This window comes from Pogoniulus pusillus, chromosome 22, assembly GCF_015220805.1.
Source record: "Pogoniulus pusillus isolate bPogPus1 chromosome 22, bPogPus1.pri, whole genome shotgun sequence".
In the NCBI taxonomy this organism is placed as follows: domain Eukaryota; kingdom Metazoa; phylum Chordata; class Aves; order Piciformes; family Lybiidae; genus Pogoniulus; species Pogoniulus pusillus.
Window position 1 is genome coordinate 1,239,769 of NC_087285.1, and position 20,797 is coordinate 1,260,565.

The following is a 20,797-nucleotide window of genomic DNA, read 5'->3' on the forward strand; positions in this document are numbered from 1 at the left end:
GGGACCGGCCTCCGCCAATCGCAGAGCCGCAGGGACCGGCCTCCGCCAATCGCAGAGCCGCCGGGACCGGCCTCCGCCAATCGCAGAGCCGCAGGGACCGGCCTCCGCCAATCGCAGAGCCGCCGGGACCGGCCTCCGCCAATCGCAGAGCCGCCGGGACCGGCCTCCGCCAATCGCAGAGCCGCAGGGACCGGCCTCCGCCAATCGCAGAGCCGCAGGGACCGGCCTCCGCCAATCGCAGAGCCGCCGGGTGCAGCCTCCGCCAATCGCAGAGCCGCCGGGACCAGCCTCCGCCAATCGCAGAGCCGCGGGGACCAGCCTCCGCCAATCGCAGAGCCCGCAGTGCGCAGCCTCCACCCGTCGCAGAGCTGGCCGGGAGCAGCTTCCGCCAATCGCAGAGCTCGCCGGGAGCAGCTTCCGCCAATCGCAGAGCTCGCCGGGAGCAGCTTCCGCCAATCGCAGAGCTGGCCGGGAGCAGCTTCCGCCAATCGCAGAGCTGGCCGGGAGCAGCCTCCGCCAATCGCAGAGCCGCCGGCCAGGAGCCGCCCAATAGGAGCGGGGCAGGGGCGGGCCGGGGCGGGGAGCGCTGGGCGGAGGAGCGGAGCGGAGCGGAGCGGAGCGGAGCGGAGCGGCAGTGGCGCAGCAGCGGCGCAGCGATGCCGGAACGCGACTGTGAGCGGGGCCGGGCGGGCGCGGGGGTGCCGGTGCCGGTGCCGGAGCGTGGGGGGCGCCGGGCGGGCGGACGCGGGGAGCGGCTGGCCCGGGGCCGAGGCGGCCTAGTCCGTGGCCTGCGGCGCCGAGGCAGTGCGGAGCCCCCGGCGCGGTGCGGGCGCGTCCCGGCCTGGCGAGGGGCCGGGGCCGGTGGGGAGGGTCAGGGTAGCCTTAGGGCAGCCTGCGGAGTCGCAGCCTGGCATGGGCCCGGAGCAGGCAGGGGTCTGGGGGTGCGCTGTGAGGCCCCTCCCCAGCCGAGCCATGCTGTGGGCCGCGGGGGTCCCCGGCAGCCCCGGGCGGGAGCGGCGCTCGGGGGAGGCGCACCGGGAGGTGTCTGGGTGCGGAAGGGCTTTACAGGGGGTGTGCTGGGGGCGTTCTGGGGCAGAGCTGCGGGAGCTGCCCCGCGGGTGGAGTGGGTGTGAGGCACCCCCAGGAAGGCACCAGAAGAGGCCCTGGGGGGTGCGGAGTCCCTCGGGGCGGGGGCAGCAAGGGATGGGGGTGCTGGACGGTGCCACCTGGGCCCCTTCATGGCCTGTGCCCCGATGAGCCCACCCCGGGATGTCAGCGGCGAAGGGGGGGTGTGGGAGGGTTTCTCAGCTGGCACGCGTGGGGAGCACTGAGGAGCGCCACGGGGGAGCTGCAGCCGTGCAGCAGACTCAGAGCTCTTTCCTCCTGCTCCCCCCAGATGAACCCTTCTCCAACCCCCTGGCCCCCGATGGCCACGACGTGGACGACTCCCACTCGTTCCACCAGTGAGTATGGGCCTGGGGCAGGACCCTGGGGCCAAGGCTGGCAGTAACTGCTGCAGCAGAGCCTTTGGGCTCCACATCTCCAACTCTGCTGCCCAGGGCTGGCTCAGGAGCCAAGTGCTGTGCCCAGGTGGGCAGCAGGAGCAGGGAGCTCATTCTGCCCTGTGCTCAGCACTGCTCAGGCCACCCCTGCAGTGCTGTGTCCAGCTCTGGGCTCCTCCCTTGCAGAGAGATGTTGAGGTGCTGGAAGGTGTTGAGAGAAGGGCAGCAAGGCTGGGGAGGGGCCTGGAGCACAGCCCTGTGAGGAGAGGCTGAGGGAGCTGGGGGGGTGCAGCCTGCAGCAGAGGAGGCTCAGGGCAGAGCTGATTGCTGCCTGCAGCTGCCTGCAGGGAGGCTGTAGCCAGGGGGGTTGGGCTCTGGTGCCAGGCAGGCAGCAGCAGCAGAAGGGGCCCCAGGCTGAAGCTGTGTCAGGGCAGGTTGGGGCTGGCTGTGAGGAGGAAGCTGCTGGCAGAGAGAGTGATTGGCACTGGAATGGGCTGCCCAGGGAGGGGGTGGAGTGGCCGTGGCTGGAGGGGTTGGAGCCAAGGCTGGCTGGGCACTGAGTGCCATGGTCTGGTTGGTTGGACAGGGCTGGGTGCTAGGCTGGGCTGGGTGAGCTTGGAGCTCTCTGCCAGCCTGCTGGGTTCTCTGCTCCTGTGATCCTGTGGCTCTGTGACCAGGCTGCCAGGGCTGCTTGGCTGCTGATGGTTTCTGGCTCCTCTGCTCCCTGCAGGTCCAAGCTGACCAATGAAGACTTCCGGAAGCTTCTCATGACCCCACGGGCGGCTCCCACCTCTGCACCACCCTCCAAGTCTCGCCACCATGAGTGAGTGGGGCCCTGGCTCACAGGGCTGTGGGACAGGGCAGAGTCTGCTTTCCTCCTGGGGCTCCATCCCTTTCTGCCTCTCTGCCCTGGCACTCTGCAGGGTGCTGTCTGCAGAAGCTTTTGCTCCTGGGTGGGCAGCCAGAGAGCTCAGCCTTGCTTTGTGCTGGGGCCTGCCTGAGTGGTAGAGGGAGAACCAAGTGGGTCAGGCCTGATGGGTGTAGCAGAGCAGGTCCTGGGTGCCTGGAAGGTGCTTGGTGCAGGACTCGGTGACTGTGCTGTGCCAGGTGGTGCTCTGGTCCTGGGTGCCTGGAAGGTGCTTGGTGCAGGACTTGGTGACTGTGCTGTGCCAGGTGGTGCTCTGCTCTCCCTCCCCTGCTGACGAGGTGGAACTGGGGAGCAGTGGGGGTGTGCTGGACCCACCTTGGAGGGTGCCAGTGCCCTGCTGTGGCTCTGCAGCCCCTAGCTCTGGCTTCTTGCCTCTCTCCAGGATGCCCAGGGAGTACAATGAAGATGAGGACCCAGCAGCTCGCAGGAGGAAGAAGAAAAGGTAGGAGGGGAAAAGGAGGAGTCAGGACTTGCCTTCATGCATCACCTCCCTCCCCTGGGAGCTCCTGGGCTGCTGAAGACGCCCCCGGGGGGGCCTTGGGTGGCTTCGGGGCTCTGGAACCAAGCAGAGGGAGAGGAGCTCAGGCTGGGTGGCTGCAAGGTCAGACTGGTGGGGTAGGGACACCTCCCACCAGCCTCAGGGCCTCATCCAGCCTGGCACTGAGCACCTTCAAGGAGGTTGGGGAGCACAGAAGCACAGAACGTGATCTTTGATCACGTTCTGTGCTTCTGTGCTCCCCAACCTCCTTGGGCAACCTGTGCCAGCCTCTCCCTAGCCTCATTCCCGTGGGCTCCAGGCTGGTTTCCCCCGGGCTGTGTCCTTAAGCTGAGCTCTGCTGTCCCCTCCCCCGCAGCTACTACGCCAAGCTGCGGCAGCAGGAGATCGAGCGGGAGCGGGAGCTGGCCGAGAAGTACCGGGACAGAGCCAAGGAGAGGAGGGATGGAGTCAACAAGGACTACGAGGAGACTGAGCTGATCAGCACCACGGCCAACTACCGAGCCGTGGGCCCCACGGCCGAGGCGTGAGTGAGCCCAGGCCCCGCCCTGCCCCGCCCTGCCCCACCCTCGGGGCCGGCTGTTGACCCCTGTCCCTGTCGTGCTCCCTCTGCAGGGACAAATCGGCGGCAGAGAAGAGGAGGCAACTGATCCAGGAGTCCAAGTTCTTGGGTGGTGACATGGAGCACACTCACTTGGTGAAGGGGTTGGACTTTGCCCTGCTGCAGAAGGTGGGCATGGATGGCACCCTGCTGCTGCTGCCCCTCCTGCGGGCACAAGGCAGGGGGGCACTTAGGAGTGCTGCAGGTTGCTCGGTGTTGGGGGAGAATCACAGAGTCAGGGTTGGAAGGGACCACAAGGATCAGCCAGTTGCAGCCTCTCTGCCATGGGCAGGGACACCCTACCCTAGAGCAGGCTGCCCACAGCCTCAGCCAGCCTGGAAGCTGGGCAGGAGCTGGCACTGGGCACTGGCAGCACAGAAGGCCAAGGGGAGCCTGGGCTGTGTCCAGAGCAGAGTGGGCAGAGGTGAGGGGAGAGGATCCTGCCCCTCTGCTCTGCTCTGGGGAGGCTTCACCTGGAGTTCTGTGCCCAGTTCTGGGGCCCTTAACCCAAGAAGGACATGGAGGTGATGGAGAGGGGCCAGAGGAGGCCCCCGAGATGCTCAGAGGGCTGGAGAGGCTCTGCTGTGGGGACAGGCTGGCATGGTGAGGCTGTTCAGTAGGAGAGGAGACAGCTTCAGGGAGACCTCAGAGCAGCCTTCCAATGCCTGAAGGGGCTGCAGGAGAGCTGGGGAGGGACTTGGGACAAGGGCTGGCAGTGCCAGGAGGAGGGGAATGGATTGAAACTGGAGCAGGGCAGTTAGGTTGGACACCAGGAGGAAGCTGTGCACAGTGAGGCTGGTGAGACCTGGCACAGGCTGCCCAGGGCTGTGCTTGAGGCTCCATCCCTGCAGGCTCAGCCTGGATGTGTCCCTGTGCAGCCTGCTCTGGGTGGAGCTGTCCCTGTGCCTGCAGGGGCTTGGCCCAGGTGCCCTTGGAGGGTCCCTCCCAGCCTCCTGCAGTCTGTGACTGTGGATTTCTGTCTGGGGGGGCTGTGTGGGGAGCTGCAGGAGCTGGGGGCTGGTTCTGGTGGGCAGCAGAGGCAGGGACTGGGCTCTGATGGTTGCATTTCCTCTGGTCAGGTACGGGCTGAGATTGCCAGCAAGGAGAAGGAGGAGGAGGAGATGATGGAGAAGCCCCAGAAGGAAACCAAGTGAGTGGTGAGGGCTGGGCTGTGCTGGGGGCAGGCACGGAGCAGGCAGCCCCTGGCCAACCCTCTCTGTTCCTCTCCAGGAAGGATGAAGACCCTGAGAACAAAATCGAGTTCAAGACTCGGCTGGGTGAGGCTTCGTGGCCTTGGCTGGGCCCCACCTGCTGCTGGGCCTCCAGGGGCAGATCCTGCAGGGCTCCTGGAGGAGTGGAAGCCTTTGGGTGTGGCAAGGAGGGAGTCTGAAGAGCAGGCATCCTGGGGGCTGGGGGAAATGGGTCTGGGGAGAACTTTGGGTGGTCTCTGAGTGCTGCTGGGATAGTTTTGGGCTGAGGGGGGATGGTTTGAACCGCAAGAGGGAGACTCAGAGTGGAGAGAAGGGAGAGACATGTGGCACTGAGGGTGAGGAGAGCCTGGCACAGGCTGCCCTGAGAGGTAAGAGCTGCCCCAGGGCTAGCACCATCCCAGGTGAGGCTGTCTGGGGGCCTGTTTGGGGCTATCCCTACTGGCTGCAGAGCTCTGCATGACCTTTAAAGCTCCCTTCCCACCCAGCCTGGGCTGGCAGCCTCTGTGCCACCTCCCTCCTGCAGTCAGCCACCAGCCCTGTGCCACAGCCCTGCCAGCCCCAGCAGCCACACAGGGCAAGGGCCCAGGGCCTGGCAGCTGAGCTGCTCCTCATGGAAACCTGTCCCTGGGGAGGTGGCTCCAGCTGGGGATGTTCCTGGTGGCTGCAGGGTGGGATTGGACTGTCAAAGTCATGGTGAGGGTTTGGAAGGGGCTTTGGGGATCACCAGATCCAAGTGAGACCACAGTGACAGAAAGGATCAGGCAGAGAGAGCTGGGGAGGGTCAGTCTGGAGAGCAGAAGGCTCCAGAGAGACCTCATTGTGGCCTTCCAGTGTCTGAAGGGGGCCACAAGAAAGCTGGGGAGGGACTTTTTAGAGTGTTGGCAGTGATAGAACTGGAGGAGATGGAGCAAAACTGGAAGTGAGTAGATTCAGATTGGATGTTAGGAAGAAGCTCTTCAGCATGAGGGTGGTGAGAGCCTGGCACAGGTTGCCCAGGGAGGTGGTGGAAACCTCGTGGAGGTGTTTAAGGCCAGGCTGGATGAGCCTGATCTAGTGTGAGGTGTTCCTGCCCATGGCAGGGGGTTGGAACTGGGTGATCCTTGAGGTCCCTTCCAGCCCTGATAGTTCTTTGACTCTGAGAGCAGAGCAGCAGGGAGGCAGGAGCTGAGGCACCAGGAGCAGGTTCTGGGCCAGGCTCTTTGGGGCTCTGAGCACCCTGCTCTGACTGCAGCTTCCCTGCTGCCTTCAGGGGCTTGGACTGGATGGGCCCTGAAGGCTCCATCCCCACGACTGGAAGGATTCCCAGCAGGGCTGGGGGGCAATTTTCAGCCTACACAGAAACTCACCCCCAGATTCTGCTTCAGATCCTGAGCCAGCAGAGCTCAGCACCTCAAGGCTGCTCTTCCTCAGCTGCTGGCAGAGGGGTGGCCATGCCCATGCCCAGACTGCTCCAGTGTGAGGTGTCCCTGAACTCGGGCTCACAGAACCTCCAGGCTGGCAAAGCCCCTCAGGAGCACTGAGCCCTGCTCTGCAGGAGTCACCTTAAACCATAGCCCCAGACCACCCTGAAACACCTCCAGGGTGGGCAGCTCCAGCACCCCCCTGGGCAGCTCATTCCAGTCCCTGACCACTCTCTCCACCAAAACCCTTTTCCTAATGTCCAGTCCAAACCTCCCCAGCCTCAGCTTGAGGCCATTCCTCCTGGCTCTATCTCCAGCTACCTGTGAGCAGAGCCCAGCAGCCTCTCCACAGCATCCCTTCAGGTGGCTGTAGGCAGCAGTGAGGTCACCAGAATCACAGAACGAGCCAGGCTGGAAGAGTCCAGCCCAGCACCTGGCCCCTCTGCTGAGCTAACCCATGGCACCGTGCCCCATGCCCCTCCTGAGCACCCCGGGCATGGCAGCTCCACCTCCCTGGGCAGCCCATTCCAGTGCCAGTCACTCCCTCTGGCAACAACTTCCTCCTGACACCCAGCCTCAGCCTGCCCTGGGGCGGTCACTCTGTGCCCCGGGGGGGTGGTCACTCTGTGCCCCGAGGGGGTGGTCACTGTGCCCCGAGGGGGTGGTCACTCTGCACCTGGGACAGAGCTTGGTCTCAGTACTTTGTTTAGGGGAAATCTGGGCTAACCTGGAACCCCTCAAAGCCACACAGGGAGGGGTGGCACTGGGGCAGCTGTCCCCTTGCCCTGCAGGGAGGGGTGGCGCTGAGGCAGCTGTCCCCTGGCCCTGCAGGGAGGGGTGGCACTGGGGCAGCTGTCCTCTGGCCCTCAGAGGGAGGGGTGGCACTGGGGCAGCTGTCCCCTGGCGCTGCAGGGAGGGGTGGCACTGCGGCAGCTGTCCCCTGGCGCTGCAGGGAGGGGTGGCACTGCGGCAGCTGTCCCCTGGCGCTGCAGGGAGGGGTGGCACTGCGGCAGCTGTCCCCTGGCGCTGCAGGGAGGGGTGGCACTGCGGCAGCTGTCCCCTCCCTGCCCCCAGGGCGCAATATCTACCGCATCCTGTTCAAGAGCAAGGCGTACGAGCGCAACGAGCTGTTCCTGCCGGGCAGGATGGCCTACGTGGTGGACCTGGACGACGAATACGCCGACACCGACATCCCCACCACGCTGATCCGCAGCAAGGCTGACTGCCCCACCATGGAGGTACCGCCCTGCCTGCGCCGCCAGCCCTGCCTGCACGGCCCCTGCCTGCACAGCCCCTGCCTGCGCCGCCAGCCCCTGCCTGCACAGCCTGCCCCTGCCTGCACAGCCTGCCCCTGCCTGCACAGCCCCTGCCCGCACAGCCCCTGCCCGCACAGCCTGCCCCTGCCCACACAGCCCCTGCCTGCCAGCTCTGCCTGCGCTGCACAGCTCCTGCCTGCACAGCCTGCCCCTGCCCACGCCACCTGCCCTGCCTGCACAGCCCCTGCCCGCTTGCCCCTGCTGCGGCTGCCAGGCACAGGGAGGGCAGGGCCAGGCTGCAGAGATGCTGAGGGGCCTGGCACAGCCCTGTGAGCAGAGACTGAGGGAGTTGGGTCTGGGGGAGAGCAGCCTGGGGGGGATCTCATCAGTGCTGAGCAATGCTCACAGGGTGAGTGGCAGCAGGATGGGGCCAGGCTTTGTGCAGTGGTGCCCAGGGACAGGGCAAGGGGCAGTGGGCACAGACTGGACCATCAGAAGTTCCATCTGGACATGAGGAGGAACTTCTGTAGCTTAAGGGTGCTGCAGCCCTGGAGCAGGCTGCCCAGAGAGGTGCTGGAGTCTGCATCTCTGGAGAGTCCAAACCCACCTGGATGTGTCCCTGGGTGCCCTGCCCTGGCAGGGGCTTGGCCTGGGTGATCTCCAGAGGTCCCTTCCAGCCCCTACCACTCTAATTCTGTGAGAGGGGGTAAGGGATGGAGACTGCAGCACAGGAAGCTCCACCTCAGCATGAGGATGAACTTCTCTAGGGGTCCCAGAGCCCTGGAGCAGACTACCCAGAGAGACTGTGGAGCCTCCTGCTCTGGAGCCTTTCCAGCCCTGCCTGGATGTGTTCCTGTGTGCCCTGAGCTGGGCTCTGTGGGCTGGATGAGCTCTGTGGAGGTCCCCTCCAAGCCCTGTGCTGCTGCTCTGCCTTGCAGGCTCAGACCACGCTGACCACCAACGACATTGTCATCAGCAAGCTGACCCAGATCCTCTCCTACCTCCGGCAAGGGACCCGCAACAAGAAGCTCAAGAAGAAGGACAAAGGTAGGAGCTGGAGGGGGCTGAGCTTGAGGCATAGCCCCGGGGTGGGGCTTTGAGCTGGGCAAGGGGAGATGGAGAGTGGGGAGGTGGAGATCGCTGGCAGTGAGGGTGAGGAGACACTGGCACAGGTTGCTCAGGGAGGTTGTGGAGCACAGAATGGGCTTGAAGATCTTCAATTCCATTCTGTGCTTCTGTGCTCCACAGCCTCCCTGGAGGTGCTCAGTGCCAGGCTGGATGAGGCCCTGAGCTGCTTGGGTGTGCCAGTGGGTGCCAAGTGAGGAGGTTTAGGTCTCTTCTCCCGGGGAACAAGTGACAGGACAAGAGGCAATGCCCTCAAGTTGCCCCAGGGCAGGTTTAAATTGGCCATCAGGAACAATTTGTGCCCTCTGAGGGCTGCCCAGGCCTGGTCCAGGCTGCCCAGGTGGAGTTCCCATGCCCAGGAAGGGTTTCAGAGCAGCGGAGATGTGATGCTGAGTGCCAGGGCAGTGCCCTGGCAGTGCTGGGTTGGGCTCTTCCAGCCTCAGCAGTTGCACACTTCTGGCCTGCGATGAGAGCAGAGGAAGCACAGCCAGCCCTGGGCAGCACGGAATGGAGGGGCAGGGTGCCAGGGGCTGTGCCAGCCGGGGAGGCTCTGCAGGGTGGCACTAGAAGCAGTCGCTGTGCAGTGGCAGGGGCAGCTCCTCCTGGCTCAGCTGCAGGTCGAGCTCTGTGGTGCCCAGCTTGGCATCCAGGGTGGCATCACCTGGAGGTGCTCAAGGCCAGACTGGATGAGGCCCTGAGGCTGGTGGGAGGTGTCCCTGCTCGTAGCAGAAGGTTGGCACCAACCCTGAGCCTGGCAGCAGGAGGTGGTGTGGGTGCAGGGGGTGCCAAGCACCGTGTGTGAGGATCAGTTGTTCTCTGGCTGCTGTAGGGCTGCCACCTGCTGCCCTCCCAGCCCTGCTTCAGGCTCAGTTGCCTTGGGGAGATGCACCCTGCAGAGCCTCCTGCAGCCTCACTGCTGGGGGCAGGGCAGAGGGGGGGGTGTGGCTCTCACTGCTCTTGTGTCCCACAGGGAAGCTGGATGAGAAGAAGCCTCCTGAAGCTGATATGAAGTAAGTGGCTCCTTGCCCACAGGCTGTGGGCTCACAGCTCTGGCATGAGGAACATCTGTGCCCACCAGGGCCATGAGGGGCTGGGCTCAGTGCTTCTGGAGAGAGCTGCCCGCTGGGGGCAGAGAAGATCTGGGCTTGGCTCTAGGCTGGAGGCCTGCAGGGGCTCTTCTGGGCTGCAGCATGAGCAGCAGGTCCCCACCAGAGCTGCACAGCACAGAGCCTCCTGCAGGGAGCAGAGCTGGAGGTGATGGAGCCCAACCTGAGTCCTGTGCTGAGGAGAGGCTGTGAGGGGCTTGGGGCTCTGTGGCCTGGAGAGGAGCAGCCTGGGGGGGATCCCAGGCTGCAGGGGTGGGTGGCAGCAGGATGGGGCCAGGACAAGAGAGGTTCTTCTGTCCCTGTGCTCAGCACTGCTCAGGCCAGCCCTGCAGTGCTGTGTCCAGCTCTGGGCTCCTCCCTTGCAGAGAGCTGCTGAGGTGCTGGAAGGTGTTGAGAGAAGGGCAGCAAGGCTGGGGAGGGGCCTGGAGCACAGCCCTGTGAGGAGAGGCTGAGGGAGCTGGGGGGGTGCAGCCTGCAGCAGAGGAGGCTCAGGGCAGAGCTGGTTGCTGCCTGCAGCTGCCTGCAGGGAGGCTGTAGCCAGGTGGGGTTGGGCTCTGGTGCCAGGCAGGCAGCAGCAGCAGAAGGGGCCCCAGGCTGAAGTAGTGGCAGGGCAGGTTGGGGCTGGCTGTGAGGAGGAAGCTGCTGGCAGAGAGAGTGATTGGCACTGGAATGGGCTGCCCAGGGAGGTGGTGGAGTGGCCGTGGCTGGAGGGGTTGAAGCCAAGGCTGGCTGGGCACTGAGTGCCATGGGCTGGTTGGTTGGGCAGGGCTGGGTGCTAGGCTGGGCTGGGGGAGCTTGGAGCTCTCTGCCAGCCTGCTGGATTCTTTGAGTCTGTTTTGTTCAGTGGTGCCCAGGGACAGGGCAAGGGGCAGTGGGCACAGACTGGACCATCAGAAGTTCCATCTGGACATGAGGAGGAACTTCTGTAGCTTAAGGCTGCTGGAGCCCTGGAGCAGGCTGCCCAGAGAGGTGCTGGAGTCCCCTCTGGAGACTTTCAGGCCCTCCTGCATGTGTCCTGGGTGCCCTCCCCTGGGTGCCCCTGCCTTGGCAGGGAATTGGCCTGGGTGGTCTGTTCCATCCCTTCAGTGCTCTCCTCTGACCTCCCTGCACACAGCTCTTAGAGCCTGAGCTCACCATCCGGAGGTGCTGCCCCTGCCACCTCCCTGGGCAGCTCCCCCCTGTGGGGCAGATCCTTTCCTCCTCTGCCGGCTGAGGCTCCCCTGCTGCAGCCTGGGGCCACCTCCCCTTGCCCTGCGCAGCAGCCAGGGGCCGGAGGTGGCCTCGGCGCTTGCCGTGGGTGCTGTGTCGTGCTGGGGCAGGCTGCAGCCGGTGGCCTCGGCGCTGGCAGCAGGCTGAGCGCAGGCCTCCTCCCCTGGCAGCATCTTTGAGGACATCGGGGACTATGTGCCCCCTGCCGGCAAGGCGCCGCGGGAGCGGTACCGCGAGGAGGAGAAGAAGAGGCACAGCTACTTCGAGAAGCCCAAGGCTGACGATGAGGTGAGCCTGCCCTGTGCCCCCGGGCACTGCCAGGAAGCTCTGCCGCCCTCGGGCAGGCTGCCCGGAGGCAGGACTGAGACCCATCCCCGAGTCGGGCTGGCTGTGGCCCCGGGCAGCCTGCTCTGGTGGGAGGTGTCCCTGTGGCTGCAGGGGGTGGGCAAGGTTGGAACAGGTTGCCCAGGGAGGTGGTTGAGGCCCATCCCTGGAGGTGCTGAAGGTGAGGGTGGACAGGGCTCTGGGCAGCCTGACCCATCTGGGGCTGTCCCTGCTGAGTGCAGGGGGCTGCAATGGATCAGCCTTGGAGTCCCTTCCAGCCCATTCCATGATTCCCAGGTGACCTCTGAGGGTCCCTTCTGACCTGATGCCACCTGTGACTGTGCAGCTCTCTCTGAGCTCTGCCCAGCCAGGAGCTGCTGGGCTCAGGCTCCCTGTCCTCTCCTCCAGCATGGAGGGCAGAGCCCCCACAGGGTAGTAGCTGTTAGGCTTCAGCTCTGTGTGCTTGCCAAGTGGAGCTGCCAGCTGTGCCCTGCCAGCTCTCAGCCCTCCTGGCTTACTTTGGGGTCTCTCTTCTTTGCAGCCCACAGACACTGACAAAGGTGAGGCTGGCATGGGGGAGGCTGTGGGGGCATGAGAGGGGGTGTGGGGGAGGGAGGAGTGAAGGGAGGGGGGAGGTGGAGGGTTGGGGGTGAGAGGGTGGAGGTGGAAGTGTGGATTAGATTGGGCATGAGAGTGGGGGTAGAGGTGGAGGAGTGGGGGTGGGTGAGGCTTGGGGGTGAGAGTGAGGCTGGGGGTGGAGGCTGTGGCTGGAGGTCTGGCCACTGGCCCGGGTGAGCTCTGCTGTCCCAGAGGAGCTGTGGGGAGGGCACTGCTGCTGTGGGGCTTTGGGGGTGCAGAGCTTGGTGCCCACTGCCTGGGTTGGCTGTGCAGACCCTCCCCTGGCAGCAGAGGGGGTTCTGGGGTGGGCTGGGGTCTCGGAGGAGCAGCTCAGCCCTGCCTGTCCTCAGGCTGCTTGGCTGCTGCTGGGGCTTGCCCTGGCTGCTCTTTCCCTCGCCTGTGCCAGTCCCCTGCCCATCCCCTGCCCCCGTGCCAGTGGCTGTGTGCAGGAGAGCTCTGCCCAGTGCCAGCCGGGCTGTGGTGAGCTCCTGCCCAGCCCTGCCCCCCTGCTCCCTGCCGCAGGGCCTGGCTCGGCCAAGGAGCTGATCAAGTCCATCAATGAGAAGTTCGCAGGAGCTGCAGGCTGGGAAGGACCAGAGGCATATCCTTCAGTGCCCCCTTGCCCTGGCCAGTGCCCCCTGCCCAGCACGGCCCCGTGCTTGCCCTTCCTGGCCTGGGAGGGCTGCTGCTGTGGCAGGCAACTGCCAGCCAGGCCCTGGTGCTGCTGCTGGCCCCCTGCTGGGTGGCGCTGGGGGGAGGTGGCTGCGGCCCGGGGGCGATGCCCAGGGCCGAGGTGATGCTTTCCTTGACCGCTGCACCCTGAAGAAGCCTGAAGACAAGAAGCAGCTGGGGGACTTCTTCGGCATGTCCAACAGCTACGCCGAGTGCTACCCTGCCACGTACGGGGGCTCAGAGCTGGGCACAGGGCACCCGAGGGAGCTGCCACGGCTTGGGCACCCTCCCCCTTGCTCCTTGGGAGGGGCAGGCCTGGCCTGGGGTCCCACCTGCTGGTAGAGTGCTCCCCGAGGGCCTGGCTCTGGCAGGTGTTGGCCTCTCCTGCTGGGCACGACCACCTGGCTGCCGCCCTGCGGTGCCAGCAGAGGGCAGGGTGGGTGGCATCCTGCTGGGTGCCCTGCTGGTTGGTGCCCTCAGGCTGTGGCTGCAGAGTGGTTCCTTGCCAGCAGAGCTCCGACCTGCAGAGCCACCTGAGGAGCTGTGGCAGTCTCGGGTGCCCTGTGGCACAGCTCGGCTGGGGGGGGCTGCGGCTGGGGGGGCTGCGGCTGGGGGGGGCTGCGGCTGGGGGGGCTGCGGCTGGGGGGGGCTGCGGCTGGGGGGGCTGCGGCTGGGGGGGGCTGCGGCTGGGGGGGCTGCGGCTGGGGGGGCTGCGGCTAGGGGGGGCTGCGGCTGGGGGGGAGGTGCGGCTGGGGGAGCTGTGTCTGGGGGGGAGCTGCGGCTGGGGGGCTGTGTCTGGGGGGGGCTGAAGCTCTGGGGGAGCTGTGGCTGGGAGGGGCTGTGGCTGGGGGGGCTGTATCTGGGGGGCTGCTGCCAGCCGCAGGAGCTGATGCTCTCCCTCTGAGGCCTCCGGAGGTGGCTCCAGGCGCCTGTGGACCCACTCCTGCCCCTCTCCTTGCTTCCCAGGATGGATGACATGGCCGTGGACAGCGACGAGGAGGTGGACTACAGCAAGATGGACCAGGTACGATGCCAGCTGCAGGGCAGGCTGGGAGCCACTGCAGAGGAGCAGAGGGCCTGAGTGCCCCAGAGCTGGGTGTGAGGGTTTGTGCTCTGCTGTGTGCCAGCTTCTGGGTGCTGAAGGCTTGCTGCTGTGCTGTGTGCCAGCCTCTGGCTGCTGAGGGTTTGTGCTCTGCTGTGTGCCAGCCTCTGGCTGCTGAGTTTGTGCTCTGCTGTGTGCCAGGTTCTGGGTGCTGAGGGTTTGTGCTCTGCTGTGTGCCAGGCTCTGGGTGCTGAGGGTTTGTGCTCTGCTGTGTGCTAGGCTCTGGGTGCTGAGGGTTTGTGCTCTGCTGTGTGCCAGGCTCTGGGTGCTGAGTTTGTGCTCTGCTGTGTGCCAGGCTCTGGGTGCTGAGGGTTTGTGCTCTGCTGTGTGCCAGCTTCTGGGTGGGATGTGTTGTCCTATGGAGAAAACGAGGTGCTGGGACCTGCCCAAGAGCCTCTGGGGATGTCCTCATCCATCTGAGCTCCTCTCCCACTCAGATCTCTTGCCTGTGCCCACAGGGCTGTGTGAGAAGCCCTGGGCAGTGCCAGCTGAGGAGCTGCTCTGAGCTGTTCTCTGTCTCTGCAGGGTAACAAGAAAGGGCCCCTGGGGCGTTGGGACTTCGACACGCAGGAGGAGTACAGCGAGTACATGAACAACAAAGAGGCTCTGCCCAAGTGAGTGCAGCCCTGGGCAGGAGGGAGGGAGGGTGGGCAGAGACTGGCACAGGTTTGCCCGGGGAGGTTGTGAAGCACAGAATCACCCAATGTGATCTTCAACCCTGTGCTCCACAACCTCCTGGGAGGTGCTCAAGGCCAGGTTGGATGAGGCCCTGAGCCGGTGGGAGGTGTCCCTGCCCCTGGCAGGGTTGGCACTGGGTGGTCTCTGAGGTCCTTTCCAACCCAGGGCAGCCTTCCAGTACGGGATCAAGATGTCAGAGGGGCGCAAGACTCGGCGCTTCAAGGAGACCAACGACAAGGCCGAGCTGGACCGGCAGTGGAAGAAGATCAGCGCAGTGAGGAGCCCCCCACAGCCCCCTGCACCCCCTGCCCCCCACAGCCCCTGCCCCCCACAGCCCCCTGCACCCCCTGCCCCCCACAGCTCCTGCACCCCCTGCACCCCCTGCACCCCCTGCCCCCCACAGCCCCCTGCACCCCCTGCCCCCCACAGCCCCTGCACCCCCTGCCCCCCACAGCCCCCTGCACCCCCTGCCCCCCAGAGCTCCTACACCCTCTGCCCCCCACAGCTCCTGCACCTCCTGCACCCCCTGCCCCCCACAGCCCCCTGTACCCCCTGCCCCCCACAGCTCCTGCACCCCCTGCCCCCCACAGCCCCCTGCACCTCCTGCCCCTTACCCCCTGCACCCCCTGCCCTGCCCTGCCCTGCCCTCCTGAGCCTCCTGCATCTCCTGCCCCTGCCCCCTTAGTCTCCTTGCACCTCCTGCCCTGCCCCTCTCAGCCTCCTCCACCTCCTGCCCTACCTTCCTGAGCCTCCTTCACCTCCTGCCTCTGCCCCCCTCAGCCTCCTTCCCCTCCCACCCAAGCCTTCTGCCCCCATGAGCCTCCTGCTCCTCCTGCCCCTGCCCCCCGAGCCTCCTGCTCCTCCTGCCCCTGGCCCCTTGAGCCTCCTGCTCCTCCTGCCCCTGGCCCCTTGAGCCTTCTGCTCCTTCTGTCCCTGCCCTCTTGAGTCTCCTCCCCTCCTGCCCCTGCACATCTTACCCTGCCCTCCTGAGCTGAGCTGTGCCACAGGGGAAGCTGTCCAGAAGCTGCTGGAGGCTTTCTGCTCCTGGCCCTGCAGCAGATGATTCTGATCAAAGTGGGCAGCTCAAGGCCATCTGAAGGGGCTGGAGGGGGCAGGGCATGTCTGGTGGCTCCCTCTGCTCTGACTGCCAGAGCTGGGGGTTGTCCTGGCAGGGTGAGCTGCTTTGGGCTTGGGGAAGGTGAGAAGAAAGGGTCTTTGGTGGCCAAAACAGAGGACAGGGGGAACTGGCCAAGCTTCTCCAGGCTTTGGGCAGCTTATGGATGCCTCTGGCTCACCTCAGCTTGCTCTGGGCTGGGCACAGCTCTTCCCAGGTGTATCTTGCAGCCCCTGGGCAGCATCTGCCCGGGGCCTGAAGGGGACTTTGTGTTTTCTCTGCAGATCATCGAGAAGAGGAAGAAGCTGGAGGCTGATGGGTGAGCAAAGCTGCTGCTCCTGGGCCCTCCCCTGCCACCTCACGCAGGGCAGAGACCTCTGCAGCAGCGCAGAGCCCTGCCCATGGGGTCTGGGCACGGGAGGAGAGCAGAGAACGTTTGGGACCCTCAGAGTGCTGCTGCCCTGCAGGGTCCCTCTGCCCCGGGCCGTGGGTGGGTGCTGAGCAGATGTCAGGCCCTGCAGCTCTTGACCTGAGGAGCTGTTGCCCCCCCCAGGCTGTTCTGTGGGGTGAGTCTGTGGCAAGAGGGTGATGGAGCTGCCTCTGGCCTCAGCACCCTCCTGCCTCTGTCTCTGCAGGGTGGAGGTGAAGCGTCCCAAGTACTGATGCCAGCAGCACCTTCTGCAGCTCCTGGGCCCTCTGCTTGCTGGGTGCTGCCCTGGAGCTTGCTGCTTTGCTCTCTGCTCTGGGCAGGGCCAGCCCCGTGCCCTGCCAGCCTCGTGCTGTGGGGCTGTGCTGAGCCCCCCCCTGCTGTGTAAATGTTTTAGATGTAATAAAAGTGAAGAAACTCTGCCTGGGAGGCTCTGTGTGGGGGCAGGGACCAGGGCTGGAGTCAGGGCAGGAGGGGGGCAGAGCAAGCCCCAGCTCAGGCTGTTTAGTGAGGGAGCTCTTTGGGGTAGGGGCAGGCAGCCCCTGGGCACAGTAAGCAAACAAGGCTGTAGCCCAGGCTGAGCAGCTCCTGCCTTGGTCTGCGGGGAAGAAAAGGGACCCTTGTGGGGGGGGGGGGCAGCAAGAGAAGGGCCTGAAGGAAGAGACAGGAGGAGTCAGCACTGGGCCTGGTGCTGTGCCACACCTTCGTCGGTGATGCTGCCACGGGGCAAGGCTGCTGCTGCCCCCAGGCTCTGTGGGGCAGTTGATGTGCTGCAGGGAAGGGAAGGCAGCAGAGGGCTCTGGAGGGGCCGGAGAGGTGAGCCTGTGGCGTTCAATAAGGCCAAGTGCAAGGTCCTGCAGCAGGGCTGGAAGGCAGCCCTGGGGTGAAAGTCTTGGAGGTGCAAAGCTGGAGAGGAGCTGGCACAGAGCACTGCCAGCCCAGCCCAGCCTGTCCTGGGCTGATCCCCAGCAGTGTGGGCAGCAGGGGCAGGGAGTGGATTCTGCCCCTCTGCTGTGCTCTGCTCAGACCCCACCCCCCCGCAGTGCTGGGGCAGCTCTGGAGCCCTCAGCCCAGCCAGGGGCCTGCTGGAGCAGGGCCAGAGGAAGCCACAGCAGTGCTGGCAGGCCTCTGCTGTGAGACCAGGCTGGCACAGCTGGGCTTGGGCAGCCTGGAGAACGGAAAGCTCCAGGGGGACCTTCTGGTGCCCTGCAGTGCCTAAAAGGGCCTACGGGAACGATGTGGCAGGAGTCGGTCAGGGAGGGCAGGGGCAGCACAAGGGGGGATGGTTTTAAACTGAAGGGGAGGGTTACATTGGGTGATTCTGCACTGTGGAGGGGGGTTGCCCCCAGCCCTGGCACCATCTCGGGTCAGGCTGTTCAGGGCTCCGAGCAGCCTGCTGTAGTGGCAGATGTCCCAGGGCCGCCAGGAGCTGGACTGGATCAGCTTCCAGGTCCTTCCCAACCAACCCCTCCTAAGAGTTGCTTGCCCTGCGTCAGCGGTGGGCCCTGGGAGCAGCCAGCAAAGCAGCCAGCAGCAGGGCGGGTGCAGTGGTGCCAGCGCCGGGTGATGCCCATCCCCAGGGGTCAGGCAGCTGGAGCGGCCCTTCCGCGTACCCTGCCAGTGCCAGGCCTTGGGAGGGGGCAAAGCGCCGGACCCCTGGCAGCTCCCTGTGCTGGGAGCGAGGAGGCATCGGTGTCCGTGGGGGAAATGCGGCTGGAAAACCTGGATAAAAGGAATGAGGTGGCAGGGACCAGCCCCGCGGAACCGCTTTGGGCCGGAGGGAACCGAACCAGCACAGTAAGGGTGTGGGGGGCTCGAAGAGCAGCGACACAACCGCTGCGCTACGGCGGGGCCGCCGCGGCCGCACCGCGCCAGGCAGGGCCCCGGGGCGGGGTTATGTAAATAAAGGGCGGGGTTATGCAAACGAGGCGTGGCTGCCATGGCGGCGCCGGCGGAGGTGAGCACGCGTGGGCACAGCGCGGTCCCGCCGCTGCCCCCGGGCCCTGCCCGCTCCCGGCCCCGCTCCCACCGGCTTTGCTCTTCTCCAGGAGTCCTCGGAGCCAGCGGCGAAGGAGCCCCGGCTGCGGGACACCCCCGAGGACATCTGCTTCGAGGCCACGGCCAACGCCATCGCCCTGCACCCGGCCCGACCGCTGCTGGCGGCGGGGGACGTGGACGGCGACGTCTACCTGTGAGTGGGGCTGGGGCTGGGGAGGTGTCTCGGGTGTGGGACCCCCTGAGGGTCCCCGGCCGGCCGGGTGAGGCTGACGCGAAGCCGGCAGGTACTCGTACTCGTGCACCGAGGGGGAGAACCGGCAGCTCTGGTCGTCGGGGCATCACCTCAAGTCCTGCCGGGACGTGGCCTTCTCTCAGGATGGGCAGAGTGAGTGCGAGGGACGTGGGGTGGCACCGGGGCGCGGCGGGGGACGTGGGAGCGGGGGGTGCTGAGGTTCCCCTCCAGAGCTGTTCACTGTCTCCAAGGACAAGTCCATCCACCTGCTGACGGCGGAGGAGGGCCGGCTGGAAACGCGCTTCCCCAGGGCGCACGGGTAGGTCTGCGCGGCTGCCTGCTGCCCCTGCCCTCCGCCGGGGAGCCAGAGGCCAGCGTCAGCCTCCGGGCTCTGGAGGTGGGCACTGTGACTGTGGCAGGTGTGGGGCTGGGGGGTCTCCACAGCTCGGCCCTCAACTGCGTGCTGCCCATCGATGCCCACGTCTTTGCCACGGGTGACGACAATGGGGCGCTGAAGGTGTGGGACCTGCGCAAGGGGGACTCCATCCTGGAGGCGCAGCAGCAGGAGGAGTACATCAGCGCCATGGCGGTGGATGGCAATGGGAAGATCCTGCTGACCGCCAGGTACCGGGGGCTCGGCGGCGCTGGGGTCAGGTCCCCTGTGCCCTCGCCTTTAGGGCAGCAGCCTGCAGCTCGCCCCTTCCGTCCCCCGCAGCGGTGACGGCACCTTGGGCGTCTTCAACGTGAGGCGGCGACGCTTCGAGCTGCTCTCGGAGCCGCAGAACGGGGACCTGACCTCCGTCGTGCTGCTGAAGGTGAGCATCGAGCCCTGCCCCGGACGCCTCCCCAGGCGCGGGGTCTGTGCTCGGCCTCACCGTGCCGGGTGCCGCGCAGCGGGGCAGGAAGGTGGCCTGCGGCTCCAGCGAGGGCACCATCTACCTCTTCAACTGGGACGGCTTCGGCGCCGCCAGCGACCGCTTCGCTCTGAGGGCGGAGTCCGTTGACTGCATGGTGCCCGTCACAGACAGCATCGTGTGCGTGGGCTCCCTGGACGGAGTCATCAGGTTAGGGCCGCGCGGTGAGGTGGGCAGGGTCCGGGGTGAGATCAGCCTTGGTTGTGAACAGGCTGCAGGAGAATCATGCCGAGGCTCAACAAGGTCCTGCCCCAGGGCCGGGACAGGCCTGGTGTCAGTCCAGGCTGGGCATGAAGGGCTGGAGCAGGACATGGGGGTGCAGAGCTGGAGGTGAGCTGGCACAGAGCACTGCCAGCCCAGCCTGTCCTGGGCTGATCTCCGCCAGTGTGGGCAGCAGGGGCAGGGAGGGGATTCTGCCCCCCTGCAGTGCTGGGGCAGCTCTGCAGCCCTCAGCACAGCACAGACAGGGACCTGCTGGAGCAGGGCCAGAGGAGACCACAGCAGTAGTGGCAGGGCTCTGCTGGGGGTGTTCAGCTGGGAGAAGGGAGAGCTCTGGAGAGCCTTTCAGTGGCCTCCTGGTGGCTTTCCTGCGCTTCAGAGAGCCTGGCAGGAGATGCACCTCCCTGGCACCCTCCCAGGTCAGGTTGCTCGGGGAGCTGGGGACGGCCCTGACCTGTAAGGTCCCTTCCAGCTCCTTCCGTGGCGGAGCACAGGTGCGGGTGGGCTCCGGGGGGCCCCTGCAGGGCCCTCACCGCCCGTGTCCCGCGCAGGGCGGTGAACGTCCTGCCGAACCGTGTGCTGGGCTGCGTGGGGCAGCACCTGGGCGAGCCCATCGAGCAGCTGGCGCTGGCCCCGGGCGGGCAGCTCCTGGCCAGCTGCGCCCACGACCAGAAGGTGAAGTTCTGGGACGTCTCGGCGCTGGGGCAGATGGTGGTGGATGACTACCGCAAGAAGAAGAAGAAGGGGGTCCCGCTGCGGGCCCTCAGCGGCAAGGCGGTGGGCAGCGGCGAGGACTTCTTCGCCGATCTGCGGGACGAGGCCGAGCCGGAGGCGGCTGAGGGGGACGACAGCGACGACAGCGACTGAGGGACGGAGGCTGAGCAGCGCCGCGCTGGGCCCTCCCCGCCGAGCGCAGCCGCGGGGGTGGGACTTCACTCGCCCGGCTGGCACCGGATTGGGCGGTGCTGGCACCAGCCCGGGACTCTGATTGGCTGCGGTGCTGCCACTCGTGGGGCGCAGGCAGGTTCTTAAAGGAGCAGGACAGCCCCGGGGAGGGGCGGAGCTTGGGCTGGGCTGGGGTCCCTGGCACGGGAGGGGCATGGCGGGGGGGGGGGGGTGTGTCTGGAATCTTGGGCAGTGAGGATTTGGCTGAGTCCCCAGGGAAGGGAGCGCGGGGGGCACACGGTGTGCCTGGGGTGCTGGCGGGGGGCGGCTTAAGAGCCCTGCTCTCGTATGGGGACTTGGCTGAGGGACCCTAAGGGTGAGGGACTTGGGGGCTGTGTGACTGTGGGGCTCTGGTATGGGGGTCCAGGGGTGGGGGATTGTGGCCGGGGGGCCATGGGGGGGGTTGGGTCCAGTCACTTCAGTGTGAAGAGCTCACTGCAGGTCACTGGTGAGAGACCGGTGGGGTGGTTGTGAGTGAGGGGCTCAGATTTAGTGGTGCCCAGGGCTGGGAGGATGCAGCTGTGGGGTCCGCTTGGGAGCAGTGGGGTCGTGGCCTGGGGTGGTGGGGCAGAGGGGTGTGTAGGGTTGGGGCGGGGAGGGTGTCCCTGGTGTACGGGTTTGGGGCGGGGGGGGGAGGTGGTGAGTGAGCATCCCGGGTGGATGGCATGGGGGTGGCTCTCGAGGTAAGTGGCCGGGGAGGGTCCCTGGGTGCCCAGGGTG

General features: G+C 66.2%; 2 protein-coding genes across 2 annotated transcripts; both read left to right on the forward strand.

Annotated features, from left to right (window-relative positions):
* Positions 1-608: 608 nt before the first annotated feature.
* On the forward strand, positions 609-16,191 carry IK (IK cytokine). Its single transcript, XM_064161384.1, has 20 exons — positions 609-672; positions 1,397-1,463; positions 2,233-2,325; positions 2,813-2,872; positions 3,285-3,452; positions 3,542-3,656; positions 4,607-4,677; positions 4,758-4,804; positions 7,213-7,376; positions 8,333-8,441; positions 9,490-9,529; positions 11,005-11,122; positions 11,700-11,718; positions 12,299-12,376; positions 12,594-12,675; positions 13,415-13,472; positions 14,076-14,164; positions 14,394-14,502; positions 15,627-15,661; positions 15,978-16,191. Exons 1-20 carry the CDS (start codon positions 657-659, stop codon positions 16,003-16,005), a joined length of 1,566 nt encoding a protein of 521 aa, XP_064017454.1. The 5' UTR covers positions 609-656; the 3' UTR covers positions 16,006-16,191.
* A 1,458-nt stretch (positions 16,192-17,649) lies between these two features.
* On the forward strand, positions 17,650-20,223 carry WDR55 (WD repeat domain 55). The gene is made up of 8 exons (XM_064162258.1): positions 17,650-17,726; positions 17,818-17,960; positions 18,052-18,152; positions 18,231-18,318; positions 18,444-18,623; positions 18,715-18,814; positions 18,894-19,063; positions 19,684-20,223. Exons 1-8 carry the CDS (start codon positions 17,709-17,711, stop codon positions 19,997-19,999), a joined length of 1,116 nt encoding a protein of 371 aa, XP_064018328.1. The 5' UTR covers positions 17,650-17,708; the 3' UTR covers positions 20,000-20,223.
* The last annotated feature ends 574 nt before the right edge of the window (positions 20,224-20,797 follow it).